This window comes from Rattus norvegicus, chromosome 9 (assembly GCF_036323735.1).
Source record: "Rattus norvegicus strain BN/NHsdMcwi chromosome 9, GRCr8, whole genome shotgun sequence".
Lineage (NCBI taxonomy): Eukaryota > Metazoa > Chordata > Mammalia > Rodentia > Muridae > Rattus > Rattus norvegicus.
In genome coordinates, this window is record NC_086027.1 from 62743654 (window position 1) to 62763787 (window position 20134).

Here is a 20134-nt window from a genome sequence, read left to right on the forward strand (position 1 = left end):
GAGGAACCACCAGGCTGATTTCCAGAGTGGTTGTACCAGCTTGCAAGCCCACCAACAATGGAGGAGTGTTCCTCTTTCTCCACATCCTTGCCAGCATCTGCTGTCACACGAGTTTTTTATCTTAGCCATTCTGACTGGTGTGAGGTGGAATCTCAGGGTTGTTTTGATTTGCATTTCCCTGATGACTAAGGATGTTAAACATTTCTTTAAGTGTTTCTCAGCCATTTGATATTCCTCAGCTGAGAATTCTTTGTTTAGCTCTGAACCCCATTTTTTCATAGGGTTATTCGGCTGAGGTACTTACCACAACGGGTCATGAAATCCTATGTGTTCCACAGTAGTTGTTAGCACCCTGAGAGTCAGAATGAAGCAAGAGAGGGCACCAAACAACCTACCCAAAGCTGTGTGGAATCAGGGCAAAGGGGATCATCAAGGCCTCTACCCCTCTGCATGTAATCTGAAACTGAGGCTCAAGAAGGCCAGGCATGTTCACCTGCTTACTCTTCTACCCTAAGTCCTGTTCCACACGAGGAGACCCTCAACATCACAAAAGTCATCATACCACCTGGACGGACAACATGGGAGGCAACCACATCCTCTACCAGCCACCATGATGACAACTAGAACTCCCAGATAGTCTTTGCTCACTTGGTTGACATTGAATTCTAGCACAGGCACCTTCACAAATGATGCTGCTTAGAAGTGGGACATACTTAACCGGGGTGGACCCAAACCATTCTCCATTCCTATTCCTACACCAGCCTCACTGCAACGTCTTGGAGGCGCCCCCTGGAAATGTACAGGGTGATTATATCTTCAGTTGTTACTTGCCAGGGATTTACTGGGCTAACATGCTGGCTAGCTTGCAGCACTCACATAATGACGTTGACGAGGGTGCTTCTGAAATTCTCTCTCTCCTTATGTGGAGATTTGACCTTTGATCTGGAAGTTGATGGTGCAGAACGGGTATCATCAATTTGGTCCAGTAATTTGCCTTTTTTTCCAAAGTGCTCCATGTATTCAGCTTAAATTTAAAAAGCAACAGTTGTTAATGTAGAAGGTAAGCTAAGGCATGTAAATCCTTAGAATAAGGCACTGCAGCGCCGTCTAGAAAAATGTTCCATACTCTCGGCTCAAAAAATCCTAATGCGTATTGTTTTACTACAAAAATATTATTAAATGCCTACTTTAGTCACCAGGAGAGAATCTTCTAATTATTTTAAGAATATTGTTGAATTGTGTGGTGTTTTTAATATAATAAATATTTTCAATTATATTTGTATTAGAGTCTCTTAAAGGGATTAAAATTTAGACTATGATAAAAACAAAGTTACACTGTTCAAGAAAAATTGAAAAGATCCCTAGTTTCAAAAGCATGTGAATGTTAAATGTAAGCAATCTAATAAGTGCTTGTACATTAGAATTTTTAAAGATGTAGATATGCTTCTCTGTGTGCACACGTGTGCAGAAGCTGATCTTTGTCACCTGGAGCTCATGGGTCAGGCTGGATGGCTAGCTAGCCAGCCTCCAGAATCCTCCTGTCTCATCTCATCTCAGCACTGGGTCTGTAAGGCATACAGCCACAGCTGGCTTCTTCTCTGGATGTGGAGAGGAAACTCAGAACCATAGTCCTCATGTCTACTGACTGAGTTATTGGGCCCTAGCATAAAATTATTTTTAGATGACTAATTTGGAAATAATATCCACAACTTAGGACATTCGTAAAAGAAAAGGGGGTGGGGTTAGCACAGAAGGCCCATCAACTTCGTGAAGAGGGGTGGCCTCATAAGGTCCCATCCCTCCCTGAGGAACCTCAGGCTGTCAAGGGTTGCTCTCTAAGGCAGAGAAGGGATGTAGCCTCAGTGGTAGCCACAAGTTGCCTTTCCCATGTTCATGCATGGAAATACAGAAGTGACTTGCTAGGGGGAAGGGATTGGGGACCTGTGAGAGGAAAAGGGATAAGAAAAGAGAATGGAAGAGAATGTGAGGAGGAGGGAGAGGGGGAGGAGGAAGAAGGAGAGGAAGAGGAGGGAGAAGAAGAGGAGGAGGATGTGTGTGCGTGTTTCTGTGTGTGTCTGTGTGTGTCTGTGTATGTGTTTACACATGTGAAATGATGAGAGAGTAAACTAGAATAAAAAATGCTTTTTTCACAAAAAGCCTTGACAATAGCCTTAACTAACTAGGAACTGGAAACAATTGCTTTATGGTAGTAAATGTGTAGAAGAAATTTTTCTATATGATGTGTACTGCTTAGATTTTTTTATAATTTTATAGCTTTATTAACTATCCATGTTTTTAGTAAAAACAAGTTTCTTACCATATGACTGCTCATTTTTAACATTATAGGGTTCTATCGGGTTTTCCTGTTTGACATTTAAATGGAATGATGGAGCAGTCTGCTGCCACTGGGGCTTGACCCCTGTCTAAAATAGAAAATTTAAGTAGTGTTAGTTAATACAGAAAATGCTTCATTTAATGCATGAGTATTTCTATGGGCAGCTCAAACATTTTCCCAAGCACATCAGGACCTCTGGAAAGATAGACGACCATCGGGTTTTCCTTTGCCTGGACATTGTCAGGAAATAGTCACAAAAGCCCCGATGGCACTTGAGTGTCTAGCATTCTGGAGTGTCTCTTCCACACTGTCTGCTCATTCCAGTGTCAGCCACTGTCTACAGGATTTCTTTCAACTTGTTTTTTAGCTGATGAATAACAGCATGACATTCTACATATCAATACATATCAATGGGGCACCACGCGGTGTTTCAATACTTGCATACATTGTGTAATATCTAATCGAAGCTAGACAAATCTCATTGAAATTGTTTATGAAAGCTTTAAAAACCCCATAGCTGGGGTTGGGGATTTAGCTCAGTGGTAGAGCGCTTGCCTAGGAAGCGCAAGGCCCTGGGTTCAGTCCCCAGCTCCAAAAAAAAAAAAAAAAAGAAAGAAAGAAAAAAGAAAAAAGAAAAAAAAAAACTCAGAGCTTTCTGAAATGGGCATCGCATTCCTGTGGTTCGTAGTTGCCCCACTTGCACTACAAGGCTGGGATTCCTCTGCCTATCCTGCTGGGACTTAGTGTCCCATCCCCTGCATCCTCAGTAAAGAGTTTGCTATCCTGACACTTCTGAACTGGACTGCTGGTATCCTGACAAGTGGAGATGGAACGCCCCAAAGAACTACTTCTAAACAGGTCCACACCCCCTTGTCCTATTTACCGTCTTTTCTCCCCTACCTTTGGACAGTGGGCTAGAAGGAGGGGGTGGGTGGGGGTCGAAGCATTTGAGAACTCATATTAAAAGTAGATTTTAAAAAAATCTAAGCCTACAAATGGCAACATTTTAGAAATTATATAGATAAATTACCAAAGTTAACTGTGGTAAAGCTCTTGTCGGCGTCTTGGCCTTTTCTTTACTGGATGGTTTGTCCTGCATAAAATACATGAAAAAAGAAAAAAAAACATCAACACAATTTTATATTGTCCAGTGGTTTTTCTCATACTCTCTTGGTGTGACAGCCAGCAATGGGCACCTGGTGGGGCGTGCCCTCTCCACCTGTGTGTGGCTGGCCCGATGCGCATCCTCTAGCACATTCCACTAGCATTCCATGGTGGCTTTCTCCAAGTGTCACCAAGTGCCACGTGCCGGAGAGACAGAGATTTCCTTTCAGGAGTTCAGCATCCTAGCAGGTGACACCACTGCAACAAATGCCTCCTCCATATCTATCACGCCTCAGCCACACCATCTCCACTGAGATCCGAGGCTAAGCTTTGTGGAAATCGTGAATCCTGCAGGTGTGTTTCTTGATCACTCTCCTTCAGACCTATAGCGAGTGCTTGCTCCATTGTCTAGCCTGTTCTCTACCCCTATTCTGCCCAAGTAGCCTCTTTAGTCCTCTGAGGCTAAGAATCACTTGAAATATGGCTGCTCTGAACTAAAACGTATCTACAAATAAAATATGGGCTAGATTTTGAAGAAAATTCAAGACAGAAGATGTAAATTATCTCACTGTGTAATTCTTCAAATTGATTACAGTATATTTTATATTGACTACATCATATTTGGCATATTCCACAAAGTTAATATAAAGTAGAACATTTAATTATTTAATTAATATTTAATATAATTTAATATTAAAATTTTTGAGACAAATACTGTTGTTGTAGGTTGATGCCATTATGCAGGTGAAGGCAGACAAGATAAAATGAGGCCTGTCATTGGATGAGAAGGAAGGGAGTTGGGAACAGAGGTTTTAGAAGGAGAGGGAGAAGCAGGAGAGCGGGGACTGGAGTAGGGAAAGAGGAGCTGGGAGAACATGGCAGCAGATGTTAAGATTCTTCTCTGCACATAGAAACAGGTTGTTATGACTATTCTTAAGGGATGGGTGTATACAGGATTTTGTGCCATCTAGATGGGCAAATTATATCTTATCAATTGGATCAGAGGTTATTGTGTGGTGTGTTCTTTCATGTGATGACTTATTGAGTTCAAGAGAGTGTGTGGGTGGGATGCACCAGGCCTACCATGAAATTGGGATGTGTATGCCTGGCATGGTGGCAACCCTCCAAGAAACCAGAATGAGTGACTTGCAGACCGCTCGGCTGGTACACATGGAAACCAGTCGAGACCCGTGCCTTTTTTCTTATTTACTGCAACATGTTGTAACACTGTCATGTCTTTTATACAGATAAGGAATGACCTGTTTTCTGTTTCACATATAAAATGTGATGCATTTCTAACCAGAATAGTCCAGGAAATTTTCAAAAGAAAACCTGATGGCAGCCAAACCTTGAAACAAATTGGTTCTCCACAGAGAAGGTTAGCAATGCACTTACTGAAGACCGAAAGGGCATCAGGAATTGTAGGCCAAAAGAGAGGAGCAAAATTGAGACAAGATATTGGGTGGGCAGTCAGGGAACTTGGGTTAACTCCATCCAAAGGCCAGTCATTCCTTTTAAACAAGGAACTACTGAGCCGCTATCATATGCTGGCATTACTTAAGGCAGTGAGTTTAGAGTTATGGACAGTACTTGGCCCTCATGGTGAGTACATTCATAGAGAAGTATACACAGCTATATCAGAATGGATGTGTCATATAATATCAAGAAGAAAAAATATAATGGAGAAAATCAAACAGAGTGAAGAGAGAGATGTGCCAGATGAGGTAGTGACTCTGCAAAGTTGTGTTTATGTGAGAACCTGAAAAAAGAGCGAGGGGGAGGCGAGCTACGGCTTCATAACTGGGTGTTCTTATAGCATGGAAGATGTTGTCTTCGGGCTCTGGCTAACATCAGAAGTAACTTCAGTCCTCCGTATGGTGACTTTAATCCCAATGTATAGGACATAGTCTCGGTTTACAGCTCTTGCCCAAGCACAGTTAGCTCTTTCTCTTTCAATGGTATGTCTGTTTGGATGACAGTTGTTCTGTTGCCTTATTGACCATATGTTATTCCATACATGTTTTTAGAAACAGCAAACACAGTCAGTACATGTGAAGAGACTAAGGTCAGTAGTAGGACAAGGCTGGTAGCAGTATTAAACAAGGCAGGCAGCAGAAGATACGGGTCTTGGTTAACAGACAGTGCTATAACAGGAGGACCACCTCATCTTCCTAAAAGCCTTCTAACTGCACTGTTCAGAAACATAAACTCTCAAGAAAGGAGAAACAAACCTTCATTTTGGTTTTCAAAGCCCTCACCCACATTATCCAGACGATCTTACTTCCAAGACTCCATTTTGTTGCCCTCTGACCTGTACTGCATAAACGTAGCAGATGGTCAACATGACCTGTACTGCACAGACATTGCAGATGGTCAAGAGCTGGAAAAGTGACCTCCATAGTTCATCCTTGTACCCATAAGCACAAAGGTCGCATGTCCCCAGAAGCATACAAGATGGAGGAGGGCTACCCCACTCCCATCACAGTTCATGAAGGCATAGAGTAATTGTGTTGGGTCAGACCTCTAAGACTGAAGCCTGAGTGTCCATGAGGAAACTGTGCTTCCACAGAAGAATGAACTTAATGTTTAGGTACAAGCAAGGACATTGATTATTTTAAACTACCCCAAAAGTGTGATTTCTCATAAATCACAAGTCCTCAAGAATATCAAAGAAAACCCATAAGATATGCTCAACTATGAGCATACAGTAAGGTTTTCAATCAGCCAGAAAACACATTTTAAATAACCATATAGTTCATTGACTTGAAAGAATCATTCATCTGACCCCAAACACGTGTGCAGTGAGTGAACACAAATCTGAAAGCTCAAAACCCCAACAGCAACATTTTCAATTTTATAATTCGCTAAGTTTTAAAGAGAAACTGTTTTTTCTTCATTTCAATACTTTGATTTGTAAACTAGAAAACATAAAGGCTTTGATAGATATAAACAAGTTATGGTTTAACTTATAAGGCTTCTAATAATCCTGGCTTAAACGTTGCAAATAGACTAAAAAAATAAAACATAGGTGCTTTGAAATGCTCGAGATTGTTCCCTTAATTTTTTCATTTAAGGTTTGGTTTTGGTTTTGGTTTTGATGCTTTATTTTAAAAAAAAAAAAAAGCCTTATTGGGGCCCCAGTGGAAGGGGATGTCCTTGGTCCTGCCAAGGTTGGACCCCCCCAGTGCAGGGGAATATGGGGGACAGTAAGGGGGTGGATGGGGGAATACCCTTGTGGGGGAGGGTATGGGGGCTTATGGACAGGAAACCAGGAAAGGGAATAACATTTGAAATGTAAGTAAAGAAATATATCTAATAAAAAAATGTCAAAAAACAGAAAAAAGTTAGAACTCTTCCCTGTATGAAGCAATGCAGATCCCATCATAGACTTCAGTCTAAGACTTGAAAATATGTTTCAAAATAATATCTGTTCTGAAACTCTACTTAAACTCAACTCCTAGAAGTCATAAAAAGTATAACTCGATGACACTTAATCCAACATAATTGGTAAACAGTCTTACTGCAGCAGAACCTAATTTTTCCACTGCTTTGTCCACTAACAACGCCTATTGCTGCCTTTCCGTAGACAATGATAACTTATAGAGAAATAATGAGAACAAAAACTAGTCTACAAACTCTTTTGTAGTACAGCCTCTGGCAGTAGAAGAGCCATCTCCTTTTGATGTCACAAAGGAGGTTCAAAGAAATAAATGACGCCCTCAAAGGTCACAGTGCCAGACATATCACTGTGACCTAAGCTCTTGTTTCCCGATGCCAACAGTGACATCTCTCCTGGAGATCATCTGGGATTTCTTTGCCTCAGATTCCTCAAACCAACCATCCATAGTAGATGTTACTAACATGGTGGCTTTATTAAGATAGAGGTTTTTTCTTAGATATGCACCACACAGAATTTTTCCATCTGGATAGAATCAACTAAAACACAGAATTTGAAATCAGACAACAGTAAGCAACACTATCATAATAGAATAAAGAAGGACTATATTAACAAATTACCATAGCCAACTGTGGTAGGAATCTCACTGGTGTCTTAGATTTTTCTTTAGTGGATAGTTTATCCTGTGTAGGGAGGAAAAAATGTTTATTTGTTATTGATAAATTTAATTCAGCCAGCCAAATTTTACACTGTTTACTATAAAGTCAAGCACATATCATCCAAAATATCCTAAAACATGATTTATTGATAGTAGGTCTTTATAGAGAAAATTTTATAATTCACCAAGGAATTATTAAAACTAATTAGTTTATTCAGCAAGGTTGCAAGATAAAAAATTCATAGAGAGAGAAAGAGAGAGAGAGAGACAGACAGACAGACAGACAGACACAGAGACACAGAGACACAGAGACAGTGAGCTCCTTCCACACCAATCACCAAAGAGAAATCACCACAGACTTGCCTACAGGCCATAACTAGGTAAGACGCACTTTCTTTCCCAGGTTGTTCCAACTTTATTTTTGTTTTGTTTTTTACAGATAATTCTAACTTGCATCATATTAACAGAGTTACTTACTTACTTACTTAGCTAGCTAGTTAGTTAAAATAAAATAGGCCACTTAACCAGGACAGATGGCCTTGTAGTTAAGGCACTTGCCACCAAGCCTGAGCACATGAGTCAGTACCCTGGAGCACACACTGGAAGGGAAGAACAGATTTCTGTAAGTCAGCCTTTGTCCTCTATTTTTGTGCTCAGGAATAAATTTGGGTTGGGGGAAGATGTTAGATGCTTTAATTAAACTATAACATATCATTAAAAATGCTTTTGAATCCGGGTTATTTGTGCATGGTAGGCACTGGCCCCTGAATAATTTGTGGGCAGGAAAGTGCATCTGCTTATAACAGTTTCTTGCTATAGAGGCTTCCTCTGTTTTCGGTCATTTCTGTGATGGCCGTGTTGTTTGCTCTGGCTGAGTCTCTGCTTCTCCTGCTCTGTGGTAGAGGATGGAGTCTGTGTGTGAGCATCATCAGAGCGCCTAACCCTCAAACTTCTGCTCAGAACCAACCAATATGAGGCCTCCCAACATACTGAGCGCCAGGACAAAGGGAGCTGGGATATTTATGCCCAAGCACTGGGGATCTGTGGGGCTAAACAGTCCCTGCATGCGGGTCCTGGGACAACTGTTGTGTCTTTGACTCTCACAGGGTTCACTGGCCCCTCAGCCATGTCTGTGCGCTGCCTGTTTACTTACTAATGCTAAATGTGATTCACTCTGCCACATTTTATATTAGCTCTAAAATAAAGCTTGCCTCACACTCTGTGCTCCCTGAACCACTTCCCATTCCCGACCTCTGCAAAAGCTCTCTTTCCAACTATTTTTTAATTATCTTTTAAAGCATAACATCTGTTTTTCCATAGGAACTCAATATAAATTTATACTCCACAATGAAATTGCTTAACAGTCTAATCCTTCAGATTGTTCTTTCTTGGTTTTTATCTACTTAACACTTGGAAGGGATATTGTGAAATCTGTTATATAACCCAAGCATAGCCGTGCCATCAAAGGTTTCTGTTAAATTGACAATTTTTTTCTGCTAAATTTCCAGTAACTTCTCGAAATTCAATAGTGTTTGTTGGACACGATCTCATACGCCTATACTCCCAGCACTTGGAAAACTGAGACAGGAGGATTATATAAGTTTAAGGTTAGTCTCAACTCTATAGTAAGTCTTTGTTGCAAAAATAAATTTTAACAGGCTAGTCTAAATATTAGTGTCATGTGTTTGAGTTATGGTTGATAAAGTTGTCAGTACAGCACTAGTCTGACAGAAAACTTTATCTTGGTCTCTTTTTAATGATAGACAATATGATGAGGGGCTGGAGAGATGGCTCAGTGGTTAGGAGAGGCTGGAGAGAGGGCTCAGTGGTTAGGAGAGGCTGGAGAGAGGGCTCAGTGGTTAGGAGAGGCTGGAGAGAGGGCTCAGTGGTTAGGAGAGGCTGGAGAGAGGGCTCAGTGGTTAGGAGAGGCTGGAGACAGGGCTCAGTGGTTAGGAGAGGCTGGAGAGAGGGCTCAGTGGTTAGGAGAGGCTGGAGACAGGGCTCAGTGGTTAGGAGAGGCTGGAGAGAGGGCTCAGTGGTTAGGAGAGGCTGGAGAGAGGGCTCAGTGGTTAGGAGAGGCTGGAGAGAGGGCTCAGTGGTTAGGAGAGGCTGGAGAGAGGGCTCAGTGGTTAGGAGAGCTTGTTGCTTTTGCAGAGGGCCTGGGCTTCTTCCCAACAGCCACATGGCAGCTCACAGCAGTCTATGATTCTAATCCCCCGGGGTTCTAATGCCCTCTTCTGACCTTTGAGGACATTGCACACATGGTGCACACACGTACAGGCAAAACTCTCATACAGATAAAAAATAAAATTATTTCTTTAGCCAGGCAGTGGTGGCGTGCGCCTTCAACTCCAGCACTCAGGAGGCAAAAACAGATCTCTCTTTGTGAGGCCAGGGCCAGCTTGGTCTACAGAGCAAGTTCCAGGAATGGCAGAACTATACAAAAAAACCTTATCTCGAAAAATATAATAATTCATGATGATTTTAAGTGAAGAAGCAGTTGAGCGTGACAAACAAATGATAACAACTATAACGTTAATGAGCTGAGCATTGGGAGGCTACAGCAGTTTTGCCTTCCCTGCCTACAAGCAACAGTCTAATTGTGAGAACCTTCCTCATCGTTGAGTAGTGAAACTTTTAAATTCCAGAAACTTCTTCAACTGAATCTTTTAAGTGTCTGAGGTTTTCCCCTAGCATTAAAAATGAAATGAGAAACTGCATAGGACTTATATTTCCCTTTAAATACCGAACTTAAGAGAAACACCCAGACAGCTATCTCTGAAAAATGCCATGTCCCTCTCAACCTTCCACTAATGAGATGAATATGTTAAAACCTCCTCAGTAAATAGGATTCTGCCACCTGCTCTCGTCTTCAAATGGAATGAATACATAAGTAAATGTCACGTTAAAATGGAATTTCCGAAAATTTAATCCATTCTATTTGTTTTAGATTAAAGTATAAAACTTTCATCTTTTCAAAAGGAAAACTGTACTCTTACATTAGCATAGAAGAAAGGATCAAGATGAGTTTTAAAATTGCCAAAACAGTAGGAGAGAGCCCTCTGCTGCTTAAAACAGTGTATGGAAAGTGGCAAGAATCCTCTGTGGGTTAATAATGTGCACTCTTGGTGATTCCAAGGTTTCTTCAATGAACCATGGCCCTTCTGGGGTTCTTTGGGTGTCCAGGGGTCTTGGGTCCCAGTATCATTTTGTAAAGGTGAAACAAATTTGACTTCTAATGACTATTTAGTGGCTTCTTCTTAGCTCAAACTGAATAGGTGAAAGGAAGTAAGAGAATAATTTTCCAGGGATCCCACTGTCCATTTAATGAAGGAGGTATTTTAGATTTTGACAGTATTAGCTATGGTTCCATAATCGGCCAAAGACTTACTTGGGCATCAAGCAAATGAGGTACTCAGTTGTAGGTGGCGACAAACTGTGATTTTGTTAAGAATCACAGTGAGGTCTAGTGATTGCTAGGGTGTTTTTTGTGGTGGCGGTTTTTCTTTCTGTTACATGTATCTGTAATTTTAGGGATTCCTTGTTTGTTCTTCTGCTCGTTGTTAGTTATACTTTGATATATGAAACAAAACACCTGTTTCTTAGCTCCCAATTATTATGTGTATTTTAAAAAATACTAAAAAATTTTCTCCAGCATTTAGATAACTATTACTTGGTTAGCAGGCTTGGCATTTTCTGCTAATAATCTATAACCTATATATATACTATAACTATAGCTGTTATAGTATAGATGTGACATATCTTTCCCAGGAGCTCTTGTGTCCAGGGGTGGCACCAGTTGGTGATGCCCCGGGAAGTTATCAGACCATGAAGATGCTGCTTTCACTAAAAAATTAATGTGAGTTTATAGGAATGGGCTATTGACAATAGGGCCTAGCTCAAGAATGGGGGTTCTTGGGTGTATGCCTTCAATGTGTTCTTTCTCTAGCCTCTTCCCCAGTGCTCTCTGCCTTCTGGCTGCTAGAAGGCAGGCAACTTCACTCTACCATGCCTTCCCTGCCTTGGCTTCAGTGCGGTGCCCAGAAACACCCAGAGCCCAGTGACCTCTAAAACCATGAGCCCAAATAGGTATTTCCTCTCTGAGTTGCCTTGCCCCATTTTGTCACAGCAACAAAACCTGAATAGCACAATATGGCTTTAAACCACCCCTGCTGTGAGAGAGAGTGTGCCCGTGTGTGTGTGCCTGAGCATGTGTGTGTCTGCCTGAGCGTGTGTGTGTGTGTGTGTGTGTGTGTGCGCGTGTGTGTGTGTGGGTGTGTGGGTGTGTGGGTGTGTGTGTGCCTGTGTGTGTCTCTGTGTGTGTGTGTGTGTGTGTGTGTGTGTGTGTGTGTGTGTGTGTGTGTTATATGTCCATGTTTTGTATAAGGGTGTCCCTGTTCATGCACAGAAGCCAGTAGTATATCACTCACTGACTTACTACTTTGAGACAAGGTCTCTCACTGAACCAGAAACTAAGCGGTTGGACAGGAAGTCCCAGCAATCCTGTGTCTGCCCCTCACAGTGCTGGGGTTACAGGCAAGCTCAGTCACACTGGGCCTTGAAGTGGGCACTGGGGATTTGAGTCTATGTCTTCACGGCTTCACATGAACCTCTTATGCACCAAGCCATCTCTCCAATCCCCCAAATCAATCATCTTTGACAACAAACTCAATTTATAAGAGAACCCACTCTGAAGTGATGAAAAATTTAAAAAGCTGAGTACAATTATCAGATTGAAAAATCAACTTCTTTTTATTTGGGTTGCGCTGGCATCGAAACCATTGTTCATGCTACAGTTACTCAAGTTCAACAAAGAAAGAGTTTTTATTTTTACAACGTAGCTATTGTAGATTGCATCTTTTATGACACGCCATAGGACTAAGTGAGAACCCCGGGTGGCCTGAAATCTCAGCACGGGCGGGAGCGAGGAAGTGCAGCGAGTTCAAGGCCAGCCTGGCCTAAATAGTGGACCTCAGGTCAGTTTAGGGTGGGAAGACTTGACAAATAGCGAATCACTGTCTCCTGGGAGGAGAGGGAGGGGAGACCACGCCCACAGTGACGTTGCGCCCAGCCTCCTGCCACCCAAACACTCCCGGAGAGCAGCTGGGGTCGCTGTAGAGCCAGTTTCCACAGCTGGCGCATTCCGAGAGTGTTGTGTCCCATTGTTACAACGACGTCCAGCGGTTGGGAAGGGAACAGGAGGGAAACACATAACGCCGGGATGGTACTGGAGTCCAGGTTCTCCGAGGGCGCAGTCCACACTGCTCCTGTGCGCCTGGCCCCCGGGACCCGCGACCCTGGCGACCCCGCTCTCACCTGCTCGCTGCTCATGGCGGCAAGGACCTGCGGGCCACGCAGGGCTGGCCGGGATCGCTGCTGCTGGACCTAGGACCTGGAGACCAGAGTTGTTCGCAGCAGGACAGCTCGCTCAGTCACCTCTCTCTCTTGAGCTGGGAGCTTTAGCGTCCCTAGTTCATTCGTTGCTAAGCAACAAGCTGGCAGATTCCACTTCCGGTCATCTGTGTCTGCGAGATCAGGCCCAGAACTTTCTGAGAGGTTGAGCAGGGTGGCTCTCTGGGGTCTCTGTGGCTTTCAACACTGACACACACACCCTTTGCGGAGGGTGATCGGCAGCTGTGAAGAGCGAAGACCCTTCGATGACTAAGTGGGTCTTCAAATTAATGCACCTTTCACCAAGTCTGCGTGGGTGTGGTCCTCTGTCTTAAGCTGTCGTTCAGCTGTTTCTGCAGATTTCATTGCTTATGTAGACAAATAGAATAATGAGAAGGCACTCAAGACTGAAGCCTGCAAACGAGTTCATAATCGGGGCCTCAGCGGTCAGTTCTGTTGACTTCCCTAACACACTAGAAAGTGAGCCTTCAGAAATTCATTTAAAACCACACCAGATTGACTACATGAAGGATGCTGTGCCAAGACAATCCCTCGGGAATGGGCTTGGGTGATCGTCAGGCACATGTTCGTAACTAACAGAAACAGTGCTGTTAGTCACTTCTCATAGTCTCTTCTCGTAGAAGAGATATGACAGCTGAGGTTTGGAAAAAGGAGGACACACGCCGCACGAATAGTATTCCGGCCAGAGAGCTCATATGCAAAAGCCTGAGACATTGCATGGCTATTAGAAGAACAAAAGCTGAAATCTACCAGACTGAGGTTGAAGTAAAACAGACAGGAGTCCAGCGATGAAGACGAAGAGATAAATAAGGGCTCTATTTTAAAGGTCTGGTAAAATATAGTGAGGCGTTTAGACTTTAATGTCTCCCACTGAAAAGTTGTTGTTTAGTTTAGTTTTGTTTTGTTTATTTATTCTGGTTTGGCTTTGAGATGGTCTCATTTCATAGCCCAGATTGGCCACAAACTGGCACTCTTTCTGTGGCAGCCTCCCAAGTACTCGAATTACAGGCCTATGCCACCACACCTGACTGTAAAAGTTTTCTGTTGAGAAATGGCAAGTCCGTTACCTAAAATTCGTGATTTGAGGGATCTCGAATAGCCAAAACAACGTTTTTTTAAATGAAACGTTTGGAAGCCTCATATTTTTTATTTCAAAATTTAGTACAAAGCTACAGCGATGAAACAATGTCTTTTCAACAAATGATACTGAGAAAAGTAGATATCCACACACAAATGTAACACAGACACGTAATGTCACATATAAAAATTAACTCATGAGGATTACCTACATGTAAGAACCAAAACTTTAAAACCTATTGATGAAAACAGAGGAAAGGCTTCATGGCATTTGATTTTCTTTTGGTTTTATTTTCTATTAAGATTATATTTATTTTATACACATGAGTGTTCTATCTGCATATACCCAGATGCCCTAAGAGGGCATCAGGTGCCACTATAGATGGCTGTGACCCACCATGTGGTGCTGGGAATTGAACTCAGGACTTCTAGAAAAGCAGACAGTGTTCTTAACCACAGAACCATTTCTCCAGTCCCCTTCTTTTGGTTTTATATATTTATTTTATTGGGGGAGCATGTAGAGGTCAGAGGACAGCCCATGGGCATTAGCCTTCTCTCCTGCCATGCATGTCCCGAGGATTAAAGTCAGGGTAGCAGACCTGATAGCAAATGTCCTAACCCACTGAACTATTTCATTGGCTCTATGGCATTGGGTTTCACATTAACTTATTAGCTCTGACCCCTAAAGTAACAGAGGAAGACAAACTAAGTCCATCTTATTCAAGTGCAAATCCTTTGTGCAACAAAGAAACTGTCAGGAGACTAAAATGGCAAAATGTGGAATAAGAACAATTCTTTACAAATGTTATACTGGGTAAGATATTTATACTCAGAATATTAACAAGTACTCACAAAGACGCAGAAAAGCCAGAAACCCCACACTACAGGACAGTGTATACCTACTAAGGAAAAACAGCCCGATGGTAACTCAAAAGAGTAGAATCACCCCCCACCCCATGGCCCAAACATCAAATCATTTAGCTCTAATTAAAGAGTTCACAAAGTATGTAGAACAAGAAAAAATGGAAATCTACTAAAAAAAAAAAAAAGCCTAAATACTAAATACCAACAGTTTAAAAACTGTACAGAAGGGAGACCCTAAAAAAAAAAAACTCAGAAAAAGTAACCAGAGATAAAAAGAATATAGAATAATGAAAAACAAGGCAAATGATAATTTTTAGGGAAAGCGATAGATGATATCAAAGACTCCTGAAAGAGAGTAATGATTTCAGATAGTCAGGGGGGGAACATGCAATGAAGTTTTGGAATGGTGCATTGTGGGACAGCAGCTTTGGGAGGGGCCAGAGGAGGAACAACTGTAAGCAAAATGTTATTGTGCGCTGTGTAAAAATTATCCTTGTATTACTCAAATGTTGGTATCTCTGCCCCGTATCTGCTTGCAACTTGGACATGGCATCGTAATGGCTATTCTACCTGTCTCCTGCCTGAATAGTGTGTAAACACTGCTCCCCGTTTATTCTCTGACTTGCCAATGGCTGAGCATAAAACAGGACTGGATTTTTGATCCTAGACAGGGGAAGAGGAGAGAGGGAGAAACAGAGAATCACCAGGAAAAGAGAGTTGAAAAGACACCATGGGAACACATGTGGAGCAGAAAGAGAAAGAGCAGGATCAATACCAAAATGCAAGTATCTAGCAGATAGCTTAGAGGAATAGAATAGATTAATAACGGCTCAGCTACGGTGCTATAAAGCAGCTTGATTAAGTAAATCTTCCAGACTCTGTCTCATTTATTTGAGAGCTAGCTAGGATAGAGAAGAGTTATCACTTTTAGAATTGCACCAGCAACAGTGAACAATATCCAATAGTATTCTGTAGAGGGAGGTATTGATTCCCTAATTGGTTCTTGATTGTGTCAATAAAGACAGCAGCCGTTAACTGCTGAGTGAAACAAACCAGGAGATGGGATTTTCGGGTCCCAGGAGGAAGAGGAGGAGACAAGAAAGAGGTAGCTTTTCGACCAGGCTTTGGGGAGAGGAGCATGAACGTCATGTAAGGCCTAGGGGCGACTAGAACCGGTTGCGGTCTTCACCACCAGCGGAATTCTGATATAGATGAGTTTAGGGCAATAGATTCTGCGCCCAGCAGTTGTGTTATCTGGCTGGTTTTAAAGTGTCAGAACTGTCTGGTGTTTTCTATCCATGGAACAAAGGTGGGCAGAGAAAGGGCACAGCCCAGGAGGTCATTGGTGGCTTGGTGGAGCTGGCTACAGGGAGGTTGGCGGGTGGAGAGCAATCACAATTCCCAGCGTTCATGGGAAAAGTGTCAGCTAGCAATTGGCGGAGCTGAGTGAGGCCCGCAGCTGCTGACCACGGAGCCAGGAGCGTGGGCAGAGCTCTCAGGAAAAGCAAGCGCGTTTTTAAAATTGCACTCTACATACTCAAAACATCTTGTGACTAAAAGGTAAAGACATGGGCCTGGAGCATTGCCCAAAAGAGCAAAGTTTTGTTTGTGTTTAAATACAAATGTAAAAGAAACAAAATCAAGAGAAATAAGTGAAAGTAGGTACCAGTAGATGGAAATAAATACACTCTGGAGAGGACATCTTATAGTGTGTGGTTAAAAAGTAAAAGGAAGAAATAAAGTTTGAAGTAAGTAGCTTACAGGAAAGGAGAAACAATGGAGGAGATGAAAGGCTTCACCCACAGGAGACAAAAACCTCTCAATTAGTGGTGGCGGCGATCCCTAACAGCTGTGCTGCTGTCCAAAGGGCTCAGCACACAGCCTTTGGATTCAGAACAAACATCCTGCGACGGCTGGGACCACAGCAGGACAATGGAGACAACATGGACCAGTCTGGTGAGGGAGGTGAGCCGACCTGAAATCAACAGAGGAAGAAAGGGCTGTTGGGTACAAGGAAGGAATGTTAAGTGGGAAGGCGGAGGCTCGGCTGGAGGTGGAGCTCAGTGTGGGAGGAGCTCGGCCCTCATGGAGGGGTTTGGAGCCTCAGCAAGGATGGCTCTGTGGGTGAAATTCTCAAAGGACAAGAGTCAAGCACTGACTTCGACTGCAGAAGTGTTCCACATTCCCATTTGGTCTTGGAAGGAGACATCTGAGGGAAAGACTTTGGCCATGGGAATTGAAATGTAATGTCCCAGTTATTTCTGTGAATAGTAAAAAGCTGAGGAGGAACAAATAACTGAGTAAGTCTTCAGTGAATGAAACAGGAAACAGAAGCCACGGTTGGTAAGAGTTGGTACCAGAAAATGGTCTACAACTAAGCGAAATGGGTCCACATCTCCATGAGTACAAAGCCAAAATGCACCAAGCAGAAGGCAGAACATACTAGAAAGATGTATTGCCTGCAAAGGGTATAGAGACACTAGAACCATTTCGTAGAGTCGGGGATCTTATTTGTAATATATCTTTCTACATAGGTAGGAGCTTCGGAGTGAACACATTCCTGAGCTTGCTCAGCTCAGGGGCATAAAGACGATGAACAGCATGCTCTGGGCGTTCTCAGTTCCATTTCAAAGAGTCATTTATTCTTAGTATACACTAATTGTACACGACAATGGATTTTATTATAACACTTCATACATTTTTACGTATGCTCTAACTGTATTTTACCCATAGTTACCTGCTCTTTTCCTATCGATTAGTCCTGCTAATTCCCTGTAACTTTTTTTTTTTTATTATCTTGAGTATTTCTTATATACATTTCGAGTGTTATTCCCTTTCCCGGTTTCCGGACAGACATCACCCTCCCCCCTCCCCTTCCTTGTGGGTGTTCCCCTCCCAAACCTCCCCCCATTGCCACCCTCCCCGCATAGTCTAGTTCACTGGGGGTTCAGTCTTAGCAGGACCCAGGGCTTCCCCTTCCACTGGTGCTCTTACTAGGATATTCATTGCTACCTATGGGGACAGAGTCCAGGGTCAGTCCATGTATAGTCTTTAGGTAGTGGCTTAGTCCCTGGAAGCTCTGGTTGCTTGACATTGTTGTACTTTTGGGGTCTCGAGCACCTTCAAGCTCTTCCAGTTCTTTCTCTGATTCCTTCAACGGGGGACCTATTCTCAGTTCAGTGGTTTGCTGCTGGCATTCGCCTCTGTATTTGCTGTATTCTGGCTGTGTCTCTCAGGAGCGATCTACATCCGGCTCCTGTCGGTCTGCACTTCTTTGCTTCATCCATCTTGTCTAATTGGGTGGCTGTATATGTATGGGCCACCTGTGGGGCAGGCTCTGAATGGGTGTTCCTTCAGTCTCTGTTTTAATCTTTGCCTCTCCCTTCCCTGCCAAGGGTATTCTTTTTCCTCATTTAAAGAAGGAGTGAAGCATTCACATTTTGATCATCCATCTTGAGTTTCCTTTGTTCTAGGGATCTAGGGTAATTCAAGCATTTGGGCTAATAGCCACTTATCGATGAGTGCCTACCATGTATGTCTTTCTGTGAGTGGGTTAGCTCACTCAGGATGATATTTTCCAGTTCCAACCATTTGCCTACGAATTTCATAAACTCGTTGTTTTTGATAGCTGAGTAATATTCCATTGTGTAGATGTACCACATTTTCTGTATCCATTCCTCTGTTGAAGGGCATCTGGGTTCTTTCCAGTTTCTGGCTATTATAAATAAGGCTGCGATGAACATAGTGGAGCACGTGTCTCTTTTATATGTTGAGGCATCTTTTGGGTATATGCCCAAGAGAGGTATGGCTGGATCCTCAGGCAGTTCAATGTCCAATTTTCTGAGGAACCTCCAGACTGATTTCCAGAATGGTTTTACCAGTCTGCAATCCCACCAACAATGGAGGAGTGTTCCTCTTTCTCCACATCCTCGCCAGCATCTGCTGTCACCTGAGTTTTTGATCTTAGCCATTCTCACTGGTGTGAGGTGAAATCTCAGGGTTGTTTTGATTTGCATTTCCCTTATGACTAAAGATGTTGAACATTTCTTTAGGTGTTTCTCAGCCATTCGGCATTCCTCAGCTGTGAATTCTTTGTTCAGCTCTGAACCCCATTTTTTAATAGGGTTATTTGTCTCCCTGCGGTCTAACTTCTTGAGTTCTTTGTATATTTTGGATATAAGGCCTCTATCTGTTATAGGATTGGTAAAGATCTTTTCCCAATCTGTTGGTTGCCGTTTTGTCCTAACCACAGTGTCCTTTGCCTTACAGAAGCTTTGCAGTTTTATGAGATCCCATTTGTCGATTCTTGATCTTAGAGCATAAGCCATTGGTGTTTTGTTCAGGAAATTTTTTCCAGTGCCCATGTGTTCCAGATGCTTCCCTAGTTTTTCTTCTATTAGTTTGAGTGTGTCTGGTTTGATGTGGAGATCCTTGATCCACTTGGACTTAAGCTTTGTACAGGGTGATAAGCATGGATCGATCTGCATTCTTCTACATGTTGCCCTCCAGTTGAACCAGCACCATTTGCTGAAAATGCTATCTTTTTTCCATTGGATGGTTTTGGCTCCTTTGTCAAAAATCAAGTGACCATAGGTGTGTGGGTTCATTTCTGGGTCTTCAATTCTATTCCATTGGTCTATCTGTCTGTCTCTGTACCAATACCATGCAGTTTTTATCACTATTGCTCTGTAATACTGCTTGAGTTCAGGGATAGTGATTCCCCCTGAAGTCCTCTTATTGTTGAGGATAGCTTTAGCTATCCTGGGTTTTTTGTTATTCCAGATGAATTTGCAAATTGTTCTGTCTAACTCTTTGAAGAATTGGATTGGTATTTTGATGGGGATTGCATTGAATCTGTAGATTGCTTTTGGTAAAATGGCCATTTTTACTATATTAATCCTGCCAATCCATGAGCATGGGAGATCTTTCCATCTTCTGAGGTCTTCTTCAATTTCTTTCCTCAGTGTCTTGAAGTTCTTATTGTACAGATCTTTTACTTGCTTGGTTAAAGTCACACCGAGGTACTTTATATTATTTGGGTCTATTATGAAGGGTGTCGTTTCCCTAATTTCGTTCTCGGCTTGTTTCTCTTTTGTATAGAGGAAGGCAACTGATTTATTTGAGTTAATTTTATACCCAGCCACTTTGCTGAAGTTGTTTATCAGCTTTAGTAGTTCTCTGGTGGAACTTTTGGGATCACTTAAATATACTATCATGTCGTCTGCAAATAGTGATATTTTGACCTCTTCTTTTCCGATCTGTATCCCCTTGATCTCCTTTTGTTGTC

The 20134-nt window shown here is 42.5% G+C and overlaps 1 protein-coding gene across 4 annotated transcripts in view; it reads right to left on the reverse strand.

Moving 5' to 3' along the window:
- Positions 1 to 16851, reverse strand: part of Dnah7 (dynein, axonemal, heavy chain 7) — a 305667-nt gene extending 288816 nt beyond the window's left edge. Inside the window, exons 1-5 of one of the 4 annotated variants that reach the window (XM_039084571.2) lie at positions 16609 to 16851; positions 7457 to 7519; positions 3366 to 3428; positions 2318 to 2423; positions 877 to 1024 (exon numbers count right to left, since the gene is read on the reverse strand). In XM_039084571.2, the coding sequence (XP_038940499.1) occupies positions 877 to 1024; positions 2318 to 2423; positions 3366 to 3428; positions 7457 to 7459 (320 nt within the window). In that variant the 5' untranslated portion in view covers positions 7460 to 7519; positions 16609 to 16851. Of the gene's footprint in view, positions 1 to 876; positions 1025 to 2317; positions 2424 to 3365; positions 3429 to 7456; positions 7520 to 12810; positions 13763 to 16608 lie in introns of those variants that run through there. The other 3 variants (NM_001419550.1, XM_039084573.2, XM_039084570.2) reach the window with 3 other exon arrangements.
- Positions 16852 to 20134: the final 3283 nt, after the last annotated feature.